Source organism: Alligator mississippiensis, chromosome 1 (genome assembly GCF_030867095.1).
Source record: "Alligator mississippiensis isolate rAllMis1 chromosome 1, rAllMis1, whole genome shotgun sequence".
NCBI classification, from domain to species: Eukaryota; Metazoa; Chordata; order Crocodylia; family Alligatoridae; genus Alligator; species Alligator mississippiensis.
The window spans coordinates 305721477-305742127 of record NC_081824.1 but is presented as its reverse complement, the minus strand read 5'-3'; the positions used below and the strand labels follow the sequence as shown (position 1 = coordinate 305742127).

General features: G+C 44.7%; 1 protein-coding gene and 1 long non-coding RNA gene across 3 annotated transcripts in view; one reads left to right on the top strand and one right to left on the bottom strand.

Annotated features, from left to right (window-relative positions):
- The window catches only part of TSPAN7 (tetraspanin 7), a 169522-nt gene that overhangs the window by 136337 nt on the left and 12534 nt on the right, over positions 1 to 20651 (top strand). For both annotated transcript variants that reach the window (XM_006275086.4, XM_019486267.2), the window contains exons 2-6: positions 1333 to 1521; positions 5359 to 5433; positions 8001 to 8096; positions 8740 to 8895; positions 18225 to 18308. In XM_006275086.4, coding sequence (XP_006275148.1) covers positions 1333 to 1521; positions 5359 to 5433; positions 8001 to 8096; positions 8740 to 8895; positions 18225 to 18308 — 600 coding nt within the window. The remainder of the gene's footprint in view (positions 1 to 1332; positions 1522 to 5358; positions 5434 to 8000; positions 8097 to 8739; positions 8896 to 18224; positions 18309 to 20651) is intronic.
- On the bottom strand, positions 19609 to 20177 carry LOC109282872 (uncharacterized). The gene is made up of 2 exons (XR_002089903.2): positions 20064 to 20177; positions 19609 to 19830 (listed from the first exon to the last, which is right to left on the bottom strand). It is a non-coding gene; the product is annotated as an uncharacterized LOC109282872 (long non-coding RNA).

Here is a 20651-nt window from a genome sequence, read left to right as displayed (position 1 = left end):
TTAGTGATGGTTTCCTTGGATTCATTAACATTGGCCCTTTCAAAAGCTGGTGGAGAAATACAGCTTCCAGAGTGGCTCATTTGTTTTTTAATGCAGTAAAAAATGTGAACGGGACACTGCCTGGCTCTGCCAGTTTAAAAACTTTTATGGAGATGGAGACATTTTTCAAAACATAGAAAAGCGACAAAACATGCAAGGGACAGTGCTGACGGGGGCGGGGTGCTGGAACTCTTTTGGTGTCTACTCCAGGCTGTTTAGATAATGTTCTCATTCCCCCCTCCAGTTCTGAGAACTGAATGTGCTGGATCCTCACAGACTTCAGGCATCATGGTATCAGTTCTGATGTATGCTAAATATTCACATTAACCTAATTTTTGTAGCGATTGGTGTAAATGTTTGTAGGGATGTGCATCAGATTTAATTCAGTTTATTTTAAAAGTAGCGACATGGCAAAAGGCATTTTCCTTTTATATAAAAAACCCCCATTGAGCCGATATGCTTAATCTGTTTGTAAAGAAAGGGGGTGGGTTAATGCATGGGGGAGGGGTGCGGAAAAGCATAGATTTCCCTTATTGTCCGCTAGATGTCAGCACAGAACATGCTATACCTGCCTCCTGCTTCCAGCGTCCATTTCAGTTTCATATGCTGAACCTGGGGGTCAGAGTGATGCTGTGGGACAGAGGTTCTCCAGATGCAAGTTGCAGATGAAGAGTTGTGCGTGCAGCTCAGTGGTAAAACTTACTAACTGAGGGAGAGTACATTGCTATCCTCTCCTTAATCCCTCAGTACTTTCTCCAGAGGAGCATGCTGTGAGCAGCTATCGTGTATCCAGGGGCAGGAAGTCTAATGTTAGAAGGAGTAGATTGTCACGATGAGATGAAAATACAAGGATTCAGTTGCTCAAAGAACTGTGTATAAAAGCACATGGGACATTCAAAGAAGTGGTTCTGGTTGATTTCTGGTAGCAGTGGTGAGCTTCACCTCTCTTAGACATGCTTTAGGAGAGATAAAGCATTTAGAACTAGAGTGTGCTTATGATCTCTGATTCTGTAGATGTTCTGTGTGTTCTCCTCTTCTGACGGGAGCCAGCAAGAGGGCCATTAAGCCTGGAAGTCTGGCCTGTATTGGCATCCTAATGTGACATACTTGGATATTGGAAATGAGTTTTCACTTTTAATCCCTCTGGAGCTACTAAAAGTCTCCAGAGTTGGCCACAACTATGGCAGCAGTTCTGTTCTGACAGCAATTAATGTCAGTGCTCACCCTCACTACACTGATTCTGGATGTCCATCCTGAGCAGGCCTTAACTGTTTTCTTTTCTCATTTTTCTAGATCACAGGAGTTATTCTTCTTGCTGTTGGAGTCTGGGGGAAGCTCACTTTAGGCACCTATATCTCGCTCATTGCTGAAAACTCTACCAATGCCCCCTATGTGCTTATTGGGACTGGTACCACGATTATTGTCTTTGGGCTGTTTGGATGTTTTGCCACTTGCCGCGGAAGCCCATGGATGCTGAAACTGGTATGTATGTCAAAGTAGCTACCACACTGCAATTTGGTGTTGTCTAAATCAGTGCATTTTTCTTAAGCCTAAGCAGATGTTAATTGTGTTTGTGGCAAACAGGAAAGCTTTAATGACCTTAATAATATTCCTCAAGTCTCTTGAGAACAAAGAAAAAAAATCCACAAGATATTTTCACTAAATCCAGTCACTAGTTGAGTGTTAATGACTTGGTGTTCTCTGCAGTATGCAGAACTCCAACGACCAAAGTACTGCTGGTGAATCAAGCACGTTGTTACTGCATTTTAAAAGTTAAAAATGGTATAATGGAATGTCTAGGGCAGGGGTGCTCAACCCTTGGGTTGCAGGTCAGATCCAGCTCCCAGCACCATGTCATCCTGTCTGTGAGGCTCCCTGTGAGTTATGGCCCTATAGACTAGCTTGGGTGCACTGTAAGCTAGCTTGGTGCATGTGGCCACGACAAGGCCCCTGGAGCCTGAGTTCTGCACATGGGACTGGGTGGGAGCAGCATGGGGCCCCCAAAATCCAATTCCAGTGTGCAGGACTGGGCAGGGGCAGTGCAGGGACTGGGACCCCATCCTGGTGCTCAGGATCAAATCCAGCCCACAGGCAGGCCCCATGCCTCTCATCTGGCCTGTAGGCTCAAACTGGTTGAGCACCACTAATCTAAGAGATTCCACTTGAACTAGCACAATCTAGTGTTTCACTTCTAGCACTCTGTATGCATGTCTGTAAAACCAGGTCAGCACTACTAAAACAGTCTTCCTCCTGTATGTTTGGAGAGGTGCACCGAACCAGTTGTAGGAAGATAGTTCAGGTTAGGTTTTGAGATTTACAGTGTATTTCAGAATGTAAGGCAGGGTGACAAACTCATCCCTGGCCCCAGGCTGGATCCAGACCACATCCCAGGTGAAATCCATGGATCTGCATTTGAGAGGCAGTATGTGTCCAGGTTAGATGGCAGTATGAGTCTAGGGGTGTGCAGCTGCACAGAGCTCCATTTGTGCAGCATGGAGATGGGGGAATGCGTCTGCAAGGAGCCAGAGGTATGCACCATTGCATGCCCCTGTGCTGCATGAATGAAGCTCTGTGCAGTGGTGCTAAGCCATATTCAGACAGAGCTCCAAGCCATTGCATGTTCCTGGCTCCTCAGAGATGCATGCCCCCTTCTTTGCACTGCATAAACATGGCTACATGCAGCCACATGCCCCATAACCTATGCTGCCACATGCCCCTGGCACTGTCAACTGGCCAGAGCTCTGCACTGCCAAGGGGCAGTGCACTTCTGGTAGCCCACCATGCTACTGGTGGGACAGATGCTATCTGTGGTTGCGTGGAATAGATCTGGCCTGTGGGCCATAAGTTTGACATCTCTGATGCAAAGAAAGTTTTAGCAATGGAAAAAAATACACAGACGAGTTAAAGAACCATGCAGTGTATATATAGGGACATTGTGGGCAATAAAGTACATGTCATGAGGAAAAGTACTTAGAGCCAAATGATGTATACAATGGAAGAGGGGCAATGTGACTTCTATTGTAATATTTCTTTAAAGCAGTGATTCTCAACCTTTTTAGACTCTAGGCATTCTTCTGTAGCTGTCTAGAATTTAGTGCCATCCCTTTCAAAAGGTAAATATAGTAGGATCTATGCACAGCACATGGGGGCTGCTTTGGGGATCAGAGGGGCATGTTGGTACATGACAGAATGCACAAGCCCCAGGAGGGAGAGGCCAGGGGTTATCTGTGATGCTCAGTCCTGACTGACCCAGGAGCCAATCCAGAGTGTGTGCAAGGAACTGGGGGATGAGCTGGGTGAAAAGCATGGCCCCAGTTCCCTCACCCACCCATGGTAGAGTACTCTGCTCAGTGGGGTGTCGAGGCCAGCACAGAAGTTGTGGAGGGCCATGGCGGGAGCCACAGGAGTCCTCAGAGGAGCAGCTGCAGGCACTGCTTGTCTACAGGATTTTGGGGCAGGTGCCTGGCACCCTCTTTTCACAGGGGCCAGATGATTGTGGCACTCACTTCATGTCAGAAAAGCCCATTTGGCATTATTTTCTTCTCTTTTTTTTTGTTTTTTGTGTCTAAAAAAGTTGATTCTGGGGCTAAACTGAAGCCTCTCTTCTATTCTTAAGCTTTGGTAGAGATTCCAAATACAGACATAGGGCCTGATTCAGTGAAATACTCTCATCTTACTTCAGGAGTCGGCAACCCCCAGCACACATGCCATGTGAGGCCATTTTGCTCAGCACGCCACAGCCGGCTGGGAGTACTGCTGCTCCCATGGAATCTGGGCTGCTCACAGCAGGCAGCCGGGAGGCTGCAAACAGCCGCGCCAGCATCTGGAGCCTTGACTGTTCTGCAACAGCAGCAGCTACATGTACGCCTTGGGGTGTACGGCTGGGAAGGGGCCTGCGGCACTGCCACCCTGGCCCTTCCCCTGCCATCTGCCCAGAGATGCACATGCACCTAGTACTAGCAATGAGGATCAGTCCCCTCATGGATTCCCCACCATCTGCTTCTGGCATGCCAAGTCGAGGTGTGGGTCGAGGTTGGGGTGTTTTTAGCACTCCGGCCAAAAACATTGCCAATCCCTGTCTTACATCCTAATGTATTCCTGGCAGGTAGTTGGACGATTTGCATGTACATACTCTACTACTTAGTCAGGTGCTAGCTCCTATCCTACAAGGAGATGAGTGCAAGTGACCTGTCTACCTCCACAGTGTCCCATTGTTCTCAGTAGGATTTTGCATAAATGCAAGGTTCTGCTTTCACACAAAATGCTGCAAGATCAAGACTAGTGATTTGAGAGCTGTTTCCTTTCATAGTGTGTGCACACAGATTTGCATGTAACACACGTGAATATCAAGAATTGTGTACTTACCGTACTTATTCAATTCTTTAACATGGGGAAAACCCTTGTCTTAGAATCAAGTACAAGGGCAGTGGCAAGAGGCAGGCAGCTGCTGTGGCTTGAGCTCCAGCTCCTGCCCAGGGTCAGGGCCATAGCCACAGCTGCTGCCTGCCCCCACTCCCACTGCATCTTCAACTGCCATCTCCGGCCTGCAGCCTCTTCCCCCTCTTCTCCCCCACAATGCAGCTTCTGTTCTTCTGCCTTCCCCTCTCCCTCCCATCCTTACCTTTGTTCCATGCTAGCTAGCTCTGCATGCTGTAGCCTGGGGAACTGAGCCCAGCCCCAGCCTGATTCTGTAGCAGCTATGCACAGTCCACACAGCTGCTATAGGGGCTAGGCCATCCCCTAGGCTAGAACAGGGACAGAGCCTGCTGACGTGGATCAGAGGCTGGGGTGGGAGCAGAGAGCAGAGGCTTGCTGGGAGGGGGAGACCCAAGGTTGCGGTACGGGGACAGGCAGGTGGAAGAGGGGCAGGCACAAGCAGGGGGCAAGCTGCTTGACCTCCTTATACCACCTGCCTCCCGACTGCCTGCTTTCCCCCTGCCCCTGCAACAGTGGAAGGACTAAATTAAAGATGACTCCAATAATTAGATTCTATACATGGAAAATTATAACAAATATATACATTTCCCATGTATAGAAACTAATTATTGGGGGACCTTCCTAAATTCAGGGTCATCTTAGATTCAGGTAAATACTGTATATATCCAAAACAATCTAATAGTGGTAGAGTACACTGCAGTGGTGAGTTGTTACATCACAAGTGGTATCTCAGGTATCTCTTACAATGTATTACATTTTTAAGGAAAGTTTGGAGCAAGAGATTTAAAATCCTAAATGGTTGCATAGGAATTAAAAGATATTTGTGCTAAAATACACCTCCTCTGTGTTCTGACTTGTTTCTTTCTGTCTCTTTGTTTTCAGTATGCCATGTTCTTATCCCTTGTGTTCCTGGCTGAGCTTGTGGCTGGCATTTCAGGGTTTGTGTTTCGCCATGAGGTGAGTGGAAATTAATGTAGTTTATACATCTCAGTGGCTCTGCACAGGATTTTGCTGAAGGTTTCTTTGACTGTGCAGAATAATATGTAGGTTGTTGACTTTAGCAGTTACATCTTCATCATTAGTGATGTAACTATTTTCCAGCAATAATATATTCAGCCCTTTAAAAACTGATATGATTCCAAATGAAGAGATTTAACGTAAAGTGCTGAACCTTAGCTGTCTGGTATTTACTCTGGAGCTGTCATTTTTTTCCCTGTGTCTATCATGTAAGATCTTCTTTACCCTGTTACATATGCAGAGGACTGCAAAATCGATTAAACATTTTGCTTAAACATAGCTACTTCAGCCAGGCTAGCCTTTGTTTGCATAATGTAGAAAGGATTTCCAAAAATGCAAAGCCAAACCAAACTAGTTTCCTTGATGTCTCGTAAATAGTATTTATTTTTTGTGATTGTGTCACTCCCCAGAAGGTTGTAGTTGCTGTTTTGCTTCCTCTGTTTTACTCTGTTTTAAGCCCTGGCTCCATATGGTGCATTTACTGAACTGGGACAGTAACTGCCATCCTGTTTTAAAGCGTCTCCCTCTCTTTCCTGTCTCTCAGTATCTCCATCTCTTTGTCATACCCAGTTTTATTAGCACCCTTTTCTAATGAGCAGGTTTCCTTTTTGGCTATGATAGTTCCCTCAGTATGGACCTCATATCTGCCCTTGCCAGTTATGGATGGTTCCAAGTTTGATCCTGAAATACCTGTTCTTTTGCTATTTTGCTTGGCCCACCTCATGATATACACAGCTGTGGGCCCTACCCCAGCAGCTTCCTGGATTAGCAGCTACCCACAATTTGCTGGTCTTTTCTTCTGTGACATGTCTGTGTGTCTCCAACCAGGACAGCAGTAAGCCCTTTCTCAGAGGTCTCCAGTTCTCTAGTGAATTGGCACTACTGCCAAGTCATAGGATTGACATTTCCTTTTAATGTCCCTTTCTTTTGCCGAAACCTCAGCTCCCTGTGAGCTCTGGCAACCTTCTGATAAATTTAAAGGGAGAATTCCCATTTTTTTTCCCACTACTTTTGTCTGACAGAGGATTGGCAGTCCCCCTCAGAGTTTGTATTGTTCTCTTGCAAGCCCAAACTTATAACGCATTAGAGGAAATAAACCAGGAATTGGAGAAATAGTACACTGTTTTCTCCATATTTATGCTTCCATATTTGCTTTTGCTTTCCACCTAAAACTGCTGGGGGTTTGACATCCTCCTCTTAGTAAAGGAAAACATTTCAGTCTGTTCTTGTCCCTCTGTCTGAGTACGCTCCCTCACATGTCAGGCCTCAGATCTTGCCCTATTCCAGGGTGGAGTTCTACAAGTCCCCTTCTCTTAGACCCCAGGCTTCAGTATCCCCTGGGATTTCACCTTTACACAGGAGCTCTGACTGAATTTGTCATCTTTGACCAAGGATGACTATGGTCACCGGGCAGCCTTCCTAAAACCAGTTTTAAAACATTGTTTGACTAACAGCAGGAGTTAAAGCATTTTGAGAGAGAGGACTTGTAGAACATCAGTCATGCATATCTCTTACCTTATGTAAGTCTTACCTTCTCTTGACTGTATCCTAGGCAGACCTAGCTACTCCAGATACCTGCCCATGTGCCTGTGGGCTTCTCTGTGCTACAGAGCCTCTGCCACTGTAGCTGTGTCACCATAGCCATGCCAGCAGAAATCAATAGCATAGATGCAGAGCACGCTGACAGGAGTGTTTTTGCTGTCATGGCTTCAACACCTCCCTCAGTGTCACAAACCATGACAGCTGAAGTCCTCTTCTGTCACTGTAGCTGCTTTACACCATGGAATTTGCTGCCTTAGTTATATAGCTGAAGGGTGTAGAAAGATTGTGCCCTTTAGCTGGCATGGTTGTGCCATCTTTATCTGCTTTTCTTTTGAATGACTGCCCACTCTCTTTTGCAAGAGTTCCTTTTTAAATCCCATTGTAGTTATTTTGGTTTGCCAGGTTTGACCCTTCCTGGTCCACACCACTTTTTGCTAGTTGGCGTGAGGTAGAGGTGGAACCATCAAAGTTAATAATGTAGGCATTGTCCCTTAGTACCTTGAAATGTTTGAGAGACAGCCGTCTTAAACTGGTCATTTCTTCTATCTGTTTTTCCAGACATCTCTCTTACTGAGCTAAATCAATATAGTCGTACAATAAACAGCCCTGTGACTAAGTCAATAAATAATATTCAAAATTGGCATAGGGCAGCTCCAAAATCACCACAGTCCTGTTTTTAGACATGTCACAATTTGCTGGTCTTTTTGAAGAACCCATAGCAGCAGGAGTCAACCTGAAATGCTGTTGAAAGGGCTTGTGAATGATGACAGGTAGCTTTATACACCCTGAAGGCACACTTTAGAAAGCAGAAGTAGTGCATCCTCCCTCTGACTTGGAGGTCTTATGTTGAAAAATGGTAAATTTGCTGCAAAGATCCTTTCAAACTAAGAGCTTATGCATTAAGGTGTCAATTCCACGTGCTGGTTCCTTTATAAATCCCCACATACCTGACTTTTTCCTCTTAGATAAAGGACACTTTCCTTAGGACATACACTGAAGCTATCCAAAATTACAATGTGAATGATGAGAGAAGCCACGCAGTGGATGACGTACAACAAAGTGTAAGTTTAAAAATCTCTCTGAGAAGAAAATATGTGAATGAAATTTATTTTTGTTTTATTACAAACTGTGAAAGGTTAAGTGATATTGATTTACAAATGGTTTGACTGGTTGCTTAGTTCCAATATTTGATACTTAGTATAGAGTCAGGTTTCTCAATAGTTGGGGTGATATGCTGGTCCCCAGTGAAATCTGTGGGAATTTTTCCAACAGCTTCCATGGGCCAGGGTATTCTCTGGGGTTTTTACCAGCCATTACCAGCCAGTTTGTCTAAGGATGTTCTCTTTTTGTTGGGATCATAGAATCATAGGAAAGTAGGCCTGGAAGGGGCCTTCTGGTAAGAAGAGGGGTACATTATTGGCTCCCTTCTGATCTTCTCATGTAATAGTTTGTTTATGGTAGAGTACTTATCTTTCAAAGTATTCAGGTGCTTCATTCTTCTGGCTGGCCAGACAGACCAATTGCAATCCCATTGAAGTCGATGGGAATTTAGCTACTAGCTTTTAAATGAGCAGGATATAGACCCAGACATACTTTGAAAATGAGTTTCAGAGGGTAAGTTTTCTCTGATGGATGAAATCTCAAGCTGTGCAGATAATTTATAATTCTGATTTCCTTTATCATTCCACTCTTATTCTTTTCTAGCTGAGCTGCTGCGGCATTCAGAACTACACCAACTGGAGCAGCAGCCCCTACTTCTTTGAACATGGGATTCCCCCAAGTTGTTGCATGAACTCCAGTGACTGTAACCCACAGGATCTGCGCAATATGACCGTGGCTGCTACTAAAGTAAATCAGAAGGTGAGGACCACTTTGTGCCAAAGGCAACTGACATGCAACCATCCTACTAAATTAGTATCACACATTGCTGTGGGCAACTGCATTTGTTTCAAGTGACATGGAGAACATTGAAACTGGGGATAGGTAAAGGGTAGAAATGTTTGCCTGTTTCTGCCCACTGCTTGTTACCAAACTCTTAAGCTGATGTTTCCCAAGCAGCTTGACACAGAAACCCTAGTGGTAAAATGTGGGATCATTTCCCATATCCATCGCACCTGTTCAGGAACAATGTCTCACAGCGAGTCAAAGTTGGCACAGTTGTACGGGCCATGCAGCAAGTGCATACAAGTAACCTTGATGCTTATGTCAGTCAACACTTGCCTGCTTATTCGTGCTGACTCTTTGGGGGTTCCATTTTTTCATAGCTTGTTATCTGAGAGAAATTTCAGGCACTGGATGCTGCAGGTCAGCCTAAACAGAGGAATGAATGATGGAAAGCATTGTGGTTAGTTAGCTATGTTCACTGTGCCTCTTAGTGTCTCATTAGGCTATGCATTGCTGCAGGCAGGACAGACCTAACTGCAACCTCTCATCAACTTAAAGAAGAAGATTGGGAGAGTAAAAAAGAGAGAGAGTGAATAAGCGAGCAAACAAATATGTTAGTTATAAGAGAATAAAAATGCAGAAAATATAAAGTAACGGAAAAGGGAGAATAGCGTAATGTATACAAAATACACTGCTTATACTTGTTGTGTGAATGTACTTTTATTGCTGGCACAGAATTTCTTTTCTGATCTGTTCCCGCGCTCCAAAAATGTTTTCAGGAGAGATAGGAAACAAATTACCCATAAAAGGAATAATTCAAATGAAACCCTAATGCTGAGTTACACCAGAGACCAGTTTGCCCCATAGTGTTTAGTAATTTCTTTCCCTTGTTATTTCTTCATAAATCCAGGATAACTGTTGATGCACAGAATTATTGGTGTATAACAGGAAACCCTGGGAGTTGTTGGCTGTGTTTCTATTTTTTTGTCCTTTTCAGCTGTGAATCACCTGTGAATCAGGAACTTGGAATAATGATTTAAGTTTTACATCTAGGACTCTTTATTTCAACTGTTTTCAAAGGTAGATTGTTTTTGTAGCACACAGAGAAGAGGATAACATGGGATTAGCTTCTACCAACTCATTCAACCATGGTAGCCTAAGGAGAGCCAGTCACTGCTGATGTACTTGAAACTGTGATGATGTCAGTCAGTTGTGTAACAGCTGCTATCAGTGTAATATTGCTGTGTTCACAGAGTTTAAAGGAGAAGCAAAAACATTAATTTTCACCAGTTAATTCATGCCAGATTCTGCCTTTTGTAGTGGAACATACAGTGGGACTATACTGCAGCTGAAGTCCCAGCAATGTTAGTAGCCAGTACCTATGCATATTTCATAGATTTTCATAGATTTCATAGACATTAGTGCTGGAAGGGACCTCACAAGATCATTGGGTCCAGACCCCTGCCGAAAGGGCAGGAAGTCAGCTAGGGTCAAAGGATCCCAACAAGATAAGCATCCAAATGTTTCTTAAAAATATCCAGAGTAGGTGCTTGCAGCACCCCTGGGGGGAGTCCATTCCAGGCCTTAGGGGCTTGGACGGTAAAGAAGTTTTTCCTTGTGTCCAACCTAAAATGGTCTTGCAGCAGTTTGTGACTGTTAGACCATATCACCCCTTGGGGTGTTCTGGAACAGAGCCTTGGGGGACACCATTGGTGCCATGTTGATTTGGTTCCATCAGCTACCACTCTCTGCCTCCAATCTCAGAGCCAGTTTCCCAGCCATCGGACTATAGTGTAGTCAAGGCCACAGTTGCCCAATTTTTCCAAGAGAACATCATGGGACACCAGGTCAAAGGCTTTCTTAAAGTCCAAGTATATGATGTCAACCTCTTCCCCTTTGTCCAGGTGATAGGTCACCTAGTCATAGAAGGAAATGAGATTGGTCAGGCAAGACCTACTCACAATAACACATGCTGGCTATCCTCAGAATGTTGCCTTCTGTTAGTCTGTCAGGAATGGTTTCTTTGATAATTTTTTTCCAAGATCTTTCCAGGGATGGAGGTCAAATTGATTGGCCTGTAGTTTCCCAGATCTTCTTTCCCCGTATTCTTGAAGATGGACACCACATTGGCCCTCTTCCAGTCTTCAGGTAGTGTCATAGTGCTTAGGGTCGAAAGGGACCTAAACAGATCATCAGGTCCAACCCCCGGCCCAGGCAGGAATGGGTGCCGGGGTCATATCACCCCAGGCAAATATTTGTCCAGCCTCCTCTTGAAGACCCCCAAAGTAGGAGAGAGTACCACCTCACTTGGGAGCCCATTCCAGAGCCTGGCAGCCCTAACTGTAAAGTAATGACTCCTGATGTACAGCCTGAATCTTCTCTCTGACAGTTTACTTCGCCTGAGTGCCACGAGTTTTCAAATATCCTTGCTAGTGGCTGCACTATGATGTCTGCCAGTTCCTTTAGCACTTTTGGGTGCTACCTGTCTGGACCACCTGATTTGTGGGTGTCTAGCCTCTCAAGGTGCTCCCTCACAAGATCTATGCCAATGGTGGGCATATATTCACCCTCACTCTGGTGGATGAGTGGGTGTTTGTATGTGGGTTAGTTTACAGTACAGAGGCTATGCTCTATAACAATACAGCTAACCCAGCAAAGCCCCATGATGGTGAAATAGCTTATTCTAGAAGAAGAAACTTCTTGTGCTGACATAGTTAAACCATGATGTTGATGACACAAGTTATACCAGCATATGGAGTTTGCCAGCATAACCATGATGGGGGTAGGGTCTTGAAGAGTTATGATACTGTATTTTATAAGGTGGGCTAGGCCTAAGGTTTACCTAGCAGAAGGATAGAACCCAGAGCTTGACTTCACAGGTGACTAGCACCCAAGGGGTGCCAATGAGGAGAAAGCCCAGTGCATCTCAAATACATGGTTGCTTTTCCTTTTGCAAGGACAGAAGGAAAGAGAGAGATTACAGTCTGTGTTCTGACTGGGACCAGACAAGTGCCTGTCTTGATTGATATAGGATCTTGGCAACATGGCTTTTATTTTTTAGCTACATACAAAATGGAAATAAATCACAATCTGAAGGAAAATTTGTGGGGTAATTAAACAGGCAAACAAAACAAAAAGCTTATGAGAAGCTCTAGAGATGATCCCTCCCAAGTTTAAAGTAGTCATAGTTATCTTGTGGTCATGTTTTGATTTGTACAGTGGGCAGACTGCACAGGATTCATACTCACTGAAAAAGGAGCACAGTTTTTGTTTTGATTTTATTTTTCTAACTGGTCTTTGTTCTTAAATAACGGATGCAATTATTTGACTGAATTTTCCAGGGGTAGTTTGATGGGGAATGGTTTTCAGTTTTCTGATGTTGCAGTTAAATCTAAAGTTTAAAGAGCTCTACTTAGCAGGTGTGTCAGATCTTTGAGCTTCCCAAAAATCTTGAACAAAATGGAATGCTCTTGAAAAGTTTTAGGGAGAAATGGGAATGAAAATGAAGCCGTAGGAACTGAATGGCCGTGTACTGCAGTTTGGAGGGCTTCATGGCTTCTGGATTGAGTCCTATTGCATTGTTGGTAAAGAAAAAGAGGTTATATGATATTTGGCTGCCTACATGTGATTTAGAAAAATGGAGAAACAGGGGTCAGTATGTTGCAGAAGACTTTTTCTTGCTCCATTGTAAATCTATTTGATACATGGCCTTTTCTGCAGTTGGATAAAATTTGCAAAGGGAGAGGCCTCAAAAAGTTAATTGATTTATGAAAATATCCTGAGGCATAGTGATGAATTATCAGAAGTTGGTTTGTTTTTATGGTCTGACCACAGGACTATAGGCTAGAAATTCTGGGATGCTGTGTGAACTCTGCTACTAATTTGGTAAGCAACCTTGGCTAAATCATTTAATCTCTGTATGTCTGTTTCTTCAGCTGTCAAATGAGGCTAATACCTAACTCTCAGAGCTGTCATTAGGATTAGCTAATTAATATTTGCATGCTGCTTTTAATCTTCAAAGTGCGTTGCAAGCAATGCCTAAGAATTATTTTTCTCTAAAATTCAGATAAAGGATCAAATGTGTAGTGTTGCAAATGCCAAACTGGCATTTTTACGCTGAGTATCTGCCTAGTTACAGGCCACCCAATGTTTCAGGTATTTTTAGTAATAGCTGCACAGCTCTTGGGTGCTGCATATACCCTTATTAATATGCAAAATAATGACTGAGCAATTAATCTGTAATCATGCAATAAAATGCAAAAAACATTATGGTGCACTGGAAAAACATGGCCTTCTAATGAGGCATATGATCACAAGTATTTCATTGGCATGCTTTCATTTTAATAAGACCTTAAGACACTTTCAGATTAACATCATTCTTAGATGTTACGTCATTTGAAGACTGTTGAACAGATTTGAGAACCTTGGAAAAAGGCTGGGTAAGCACTGAGTCATGTATAGCCAAATGAAAAGATTAGTTGAGAAATCTAGCCTCATTTTATAATCCGTGTGGTATACAGCCACAGGTACTTGTTACATGAATAAGTTGACAAATATTGCACGATACGATTAGGAGTTAATATGTATGTTGAAACATCACAAAATTAAATTATGAGTTTGCTCATCCTGAGCTGCTATTAACTTCATCTGTTTCATAGTTAGTTCCAAGATTTAAAAAAAAAAGCACATAATATTATAAAGGAGGTTGAAAAAATCAGGTAATTGGGAATGGCTTGCATTAACAAAGGATATTGTTATCTTCTTCTGACCCCCTAGTTTGTCACACAAGGCTGATGTATCCTCTAAGGTAGTGCTGCTCGATCTTTTGTTCCCTTGAGCCAAACGAGGGAAACATGGGGCTGTTCCACAGGCCAGATCAGACCACTTACACCAGGACTGAGCCTGGGGGCCTCATGTTGCCTCCATGCAGCCCTGCATGTGGGTATCAGGCTCCATAGCTCCTCATGGCCTCCATCTATTCCTGTGTGCTTGGGGGCCCCACACTGCCTCTTCCCAATCCCATGTGTGGGGATTGGGCTCCAGGGCTCTGTGCCACCTCCATCTGGCCCTGTGAGTTGGATCTGGGCTCAGGGCCCTATGCTGCCACCTCCTGGTCCCATGTGCTGAGATCCAGTGTGGGGGCCCTGTGCTACTCCCACACTGGGATTGGGCCCCTACACCTCTCTGCACACCTGGCTCTAATGCACTGTGCCACAGCTTGTGAGGAGACCCATGAGCCAGATTATAAGGTTCTGGGGATTGGATCTGGCCCATGGTTCAGGGGTTGAGCACCCCTGCTCTAAGGAAATGCCTATGATCCTGCATGAATGAAGCCTACATGCATCTGTGTGTATGAGTAAAGACATTGCCCTACCAGAGCTGAAGACGAGACAATATTTCCATTTTTGCTGCTTGCTGGACAGTTGACAAAGATTTCATAGCTTTCATAGATTTCATAGACATTAGGGCTGGAAGGGACCTCGGAAGATAATCGAGTCCAGCCCCCCGCCCAAAGGGCAGGAAGTCAGCTGGGGTCATAGGATCCCAGCAAGATAAGCATCCAGTTTCATCTTGAAGGTGTTCAATGAAGGCGCTTGAACAACCTCCGGTGGCAGGCTGTTCCAGACCTTGGGGGCTCGGACAGTAAAGAAATTCTTCCTTATGTCCAGCCTGAAACGATCTTGTAGTAGTTTGTGACCATTCGACCTCGTCATCCCTTGGGGCGCTCTGATGAACAAACGTTCCCCCAGATATTGGTGGTCACCCCTGATAAACTTGTAGGTGGCCATCAGATCACCCCTGAGCCTGCGCTTTTCCAGGCTAAAGAGCCCCAGGGCTCTCAGCCTGTCATTGTAGGGTCTGCTTCCCTGACCTCTGATCATGCGCGTGGCTCTTCTCTGGACTCTCTCAAGCTTCTCCACATCTTTTTTGAATTGTGGAGCCCAAAACTGGACGCAGTATTCCAGCTGCGGCCTCACTAAGGCCAAGTATAGGGGGAGAATGACGTCCCGGGATTTGCTTGAGAAGCATCCATGGATGCAAGCCAGCGTTTTGGTCGCTTTACTAGCCGCAGCATCGCACTGCAGGCTCATGTTCATCTTGTGGTCAATGATGACCCCCAAGTCTCTTTCTTCCATAGTGCTAGCCAACATAGCACTGCCGAGCCTATAAGGATGCTGCGGGTTTTTTTTCCCAAGGTGGAGAACCTTGCATTTATCGGCGTTGAACACCATCAGATTCTCGTCCGCCCACTTGCTGAGCCTGTCCAGGTCAGCCTGGATCACCCGCCTGTCTTCTGGCGTGGATGCTTTGCCCCAAAGTTTGGTGTCATCGGCGAACTTGGCCAGTCCGCTTCTGACTCCAGTGTCCACATCGTTAATGAAGATGTTGAACAGTATGGGTCCAAGGACAGAGCCCTGGGGGACCCCACTGGTCACAGGACACCACGATGAGTGACTTCCATCAATTACTACCCTCTGGGTCCGACCCCGGAGCCAATTTTCCAACCAGTGGATTGTGGAGGACCCAAGGTGACAATTGGCCAGTTTCTCCAAGAGACGATCATGGGACACCAGATCAAAGGCTTTTTTGAAGTCAAGATATATGACATCAATCTCATCTCCCTTGTCCAGGTGATAGGTCACCTGGTCGTAGAAGGAAATGAGATTGGTCAAGCAAGACCTACCCGCAACAAACCTGTGCTGGCTATCCCTTAAATGTTGGCGTCGGCCAGTCCATTAAGGATGGCCTCCTTAATAAACTTTTCTAAGATCTTCCCCGGGATAGAAGTCATGCTGATGGGCCTATAGTTAGCCGGATCCACTTTCCTCCCTTTCTTGAAGATAGGCACCACATTGGCCTTCTTCCAGTCTTCAGGCACTACACCAGAGCGCCAAGAGTTTTCAAAGATCCGCGCTAGAGGCTGGGCTATGATGCTTGCCAGCTCCTTGAGTACCCTGGGGTGAAGATTGTCAGGGCCGGCTGACTTGAAGGTATCCAGCTTCTCAAGATGTTCCTTCACGAAGTCAGCATTAATGGAGGGCAGGGGATCACCCTCGCCTGGACTTCCCGGCCCTGTAGCGGGCATGGGCGTCCCATGGGGCTGATGAAAGACCGACACAAAGTACCTATTTAATAGGTTGGCTTTTTCCTGGGCGTCAGTTGTCAGTTGCCCCATCTGGTTCAGCAGGGGTCCAGCGTTGCCCCTGCTTTTTCTCCGGCTCCCCACATATCTGAAAGGACTTTTTATTGTCCTTGATGCTCAAAGCTAGCTGGAGTTCAGTTGCAGCCTTGGCTTTCCTGGTCAGCTCCCTACAGGACCGGACCAGTGCAGAATAATCCTCCTTGGAGGTGACTCCCATCCTCCATCCTTTGTAGGCCTTTCTTTTAAGCCTCAGGAGGTCTGCAAGGTCCCTGGAGAGCCAGAGGGGCTGCTGTGCCCTCTTGCTGCCTTTCCTCCGAGATGGAATAGACTTAGTTTGTGCATTGAGGATCGCTCCCTTGAGGAGCAACCACTCTTCTTGAACTCCCCTCTCCCTGTGGTCACAGTCCCTTAGGGCCTCACTGACAAGCCTCCTGAGCTTGTCAAAGTTGGCTTTCCCGAAGTCAAGGACTTCCGTGTTGCTGACCGACTTGCCAGCTTTTCGGCGGATGGTGAAGGTGATCAGCTCGTGGTCGCTGTCACCCAGCTTCCCATCGATCACTAGGTCGCCGACTAGGTCATCCCCAGTAGCCAGCACCAGGTCGAGCAGCGCTTTGCCTCTCGTTGGCCCATAGACTTCTTGAGTCAGGTAGAGGTCATCCACGCATGAGAGGAAGCTCTGCGACCGCTCAGATTTTGCTGAGTGATCCTCCCACGAGATGTCCAGGTAATTGAAGTCACCCATGACAACCATGGTCCTGGAGCTCAAGCTGCCTCAGCCAGTTCCTGGGCAAACTCCTGGTCAAGCTCAGGACTTTCGGTGGGAGGTCTATAATAGACTCCCACCATTGTGTCCCCTGTGCCGTGTTCCCCACAGATTTTAACCCAGAGGGTCTCCAGCCGTCCACCCTGGTCGCCAATATCGGCTTGCAGGGACACGTAGCTTTCCTTGACATAGAGAGCTACACCCCTGCCCCTTTTCTCTACACGATCCCTCCTGTACACGGCATAGCCATCTATACCCGTGGTCCAGTCATGGGTGGAGTCCCACCAGGTCTCCATGATCCCTATGACATCGTAATTGTTTGCACTGAGCAGGAGGATGAGCTCCTCCTGCTTATTCCCTGCTTATTGCTTATATAACATCTGGTTAAAAAACCCCCCAAAAAAACATTCCAGGATTGTTTTCAGGAGGAAAATAAGTTTTTGATCAGTTTTGGGGAGAGAGCCTGGCAGGTAGAGGAGGGGTATGTGTGTGTGTGTGTGTGTGTGTGTGTGTGGTTTGATGAGATTTATAACATATTAAAAAAAAGTCTTTCTTTTTGCTCCCTGAGGCTGTGCAGATTTAGAATTCATTGTAACATCTGTAAGTGGAGAAAGCAAATTCTAAACCTCTCTAAACATATATTTATTTTGGGAAAATAATTTAGGGAAATATACATATTGCAAGTGAGATGTAAAAAGGCGTATCCAGGAGAAGAGCAGCATATACTCAAGAATCCTCTGTCCTCTGTGGAGAACTACTGTTGATTCCAAAGGCTGTTTGTTAAAGTAGAGGGGAGCAAGGGAATTGTTGGGCACTCGACTGTAGATCAGGAAAGTGGATTTAAACCTTTTTTAAGTCTCAGACCTCTCTGGAGGAAATACAATACAAAACAACTTCATGATATAAGCATCTAATAAACCATTTCAAACCATGCTTGCTGCCCCTACCAGGACAAGGCCATGGAGAATGCCTCGCAACACATCTGAGGAATGTTTGCAGCACATTCCTAGTTAGGCTTCCCCACCCTCACCCAACCTGGATGTTACCATCTGGTCCTGTTCTGTTTTCAGATCAGTTCTGTAAAAATGTTTAATTTTTTTAATAAAACTTTATAATTAAACTTTAAAAAAAAACCATGAGGCACTCAAAAATTATAACAGCATAGCATTGCACTTCCTCCTTAGGCTGACAGATTTGTTTACAAAATCTTTTTTTTCTGTCAACACTGTTATTGGGTTAACTCCTCACTTAACATTAGCTTACTTTATTTATTTTTCAGTAGTTAAAGTGGTGTTGGACATCATGACAAAAATACTCAATATCTGACTAAATCCAGCTTATATCAGAGGGATCCCTGTGTATACACTTGTAAAGAATGATTGTTTGTCTCTCTTTCAGGGCTGCTATGATCTGGTGACCAGTTTTATGGAGACAAATATGGGAATCATAGCTGGAGTGGCTTTTGGAATTGCTTTCTCACAGGTATACAGTTTTACTGCATGAATTAAGTGGGGGTTTTCTCTCTTTTTTTCTCCTTGTTTGCCTGAAGAAAGGATTATGGTAAAGGATGGAGCTCAGAGTGCTCATTAGTCCTTAAGTCATCTGCTCATTGATTTTCTTTTTTCAACTTAAATGAAGTTTCTCCTTGGGAATATCAGTTACGGTTCAACTAATGACTAGCTGAAGGAAAACAACTTGTCCCTCCATTGGGTCAAATAGAGGTTAACCCAATAAACCATTGGCTTAAATGGAGCATAAATAAATAGTTGATCCATATTTTGCATAGACTTTTCACTCATCAGGTTTTCTTAGATTGTGGTGGAACTCGAAGATATTTAAAAATACGAGCATAACTTTGGGGTGTTCCGTTATACAGGTGGCAGGGTTTTTTTTGTCTAGAGTATTTGCGATGTTTTACAAAGAAGCTAAATAAATTTTCAGTTAGTTAGGATAGAAGAGGACAAACTGTTAATTCTGCCAAAGCAAAAATCCTCTGACGTATTACGAAGGTGAGCCCCTTTAACCTAGTAGTTTGGTTTCTCCAGGTCCAAACAGTGTGGAATCGTATGTAGAGATACGCCAAAAGTACCAGCTTCTCTCCTTTAGCAAGATATGCTTGTCACAGGGCAAGTAAAGAGGATAATTATGAAGCTGCTTCATGGCTCCCTGACATCAGTCAAAGAAACCTACTGAATCCTGGAGCTTGGAACAGATGCTTCAGATCCTGACCACCAGGAATACCATCAACACTTTCCTCCATGATTTAATTGCCAGCGAGAAATGAGTCCTGCCCATTCATTCTTGCTCTATGTGCCCATGCCCATTATTTAGGCAATGTAGATGGCTCTAGAGGGGTCCTGAGTATGTTTCCTTGCCCCCATCTGTCTGGCTGTCCTGAGACACAGAGGTGAAAGAGTCCCCAAGGTGCTCTAAATAGTTTGCGCCACTTATTTGTCTGGTTTGGGCACACAGAGCAGGAGTGAATGGGCAGGGCATGTATCTCACCAAGGGGCCAGAGTGCAGCTGGAAAGCAGCACAGTCCTGGGCTCAGAAACCAAACCAGCACAGTGAGGTTCCTGCCAATTCATAGCATTGTTAAGCTACTTACCTCTAAAATAATATTTGCCTCATCTCTCCTTAGCCATATATGTTTCCCTGTAAACACTGAACTTTAAAAGGGTCATTACAGATGGGATTTGTTTGCTCACATCATGTTAAGTCTTCGGACGTGTAAATCTGGTTGTGTGAGGCACCATTTCAGAAAAAAAGAATTCCATGAGAATTAAATGCTAAATAGGTTTATTCTGTTTTACCATCAAACATGGGAATTCTGCCAGCGTGCTGCAGGTCTGGGCAGCGCTCTCATCAGCTAAAAACACCAGTGAGACTTTCCTCTCTGTGGCAGTTTGCGTAATACATCCGTTCTCCCTCTTTGCTTGATCTGAGCATTCGGCCCTTCTGTTCCATGTGACATCTTTTAGAGATTCTAGTGTCAACCGACTTTCTGTTAAAATTTGAAGGACAAAGTTAGGAGCAACTGGCATTGGGGTAGAGCAAAAGAGCGCTATCCTGTGCCGCTATTGAAAATTTCAGCACTTGAGCATCATTCCAGGATATTGTCAGAGTGGGCTATTGTCTTATCATTGTTTTAGTCTGAGTAATGCCAGTCCCTTGCTGAATCAAGCCTATTTCCATGTCCTTCTACATAACTACTTCTATGTAATGAGGAAAACTTACCAGGTTTTATCTGTAGAAGTGAGCCACAGGTAGCCTTCAGTGGGTTTGTTGGATCAAACTTCTGATTTCCGTCAGAGAGGGATTGCTATATCCTCACTCAGGGGAAGACAAAGAGCCACGTGAAAATGTTCTTGCCTCGGGTTATAGTTGTGAGAAAATCTGATGCTTTGCCATTGCACAGTGTACTGGTAGTCAGTTGTGCATGAAATACTTTAGACCACTGACTCATCATTTATGCAGACACACTCAGCATAGGCTTGGGTATTAGTTCCTTGGTAACCAGAAACTGTGATGTCACTTACTTTTTACCACTGTATGTTAGTTCTTGATAAATTGTAATAGGCAACTTTTTCTTTTTTTCTAGCCTTAAATATTCCATTACTGTGTTGTCTGGCCTCTTTATTCTGTTTTAGATCGTCAGAATATTTTTCAGTGCCCAGATTTAAAACAGAAATTCCATTGAAAAGGTGTAACACAATTTCTGGCACATTTTGGCATATTCATTCATGTGCAATTATGGCAAACTGCAAGATAATTCTTGGATTAGGGTCCGTACTACATATGCATCACAAAATCTGCTTTCCCCTG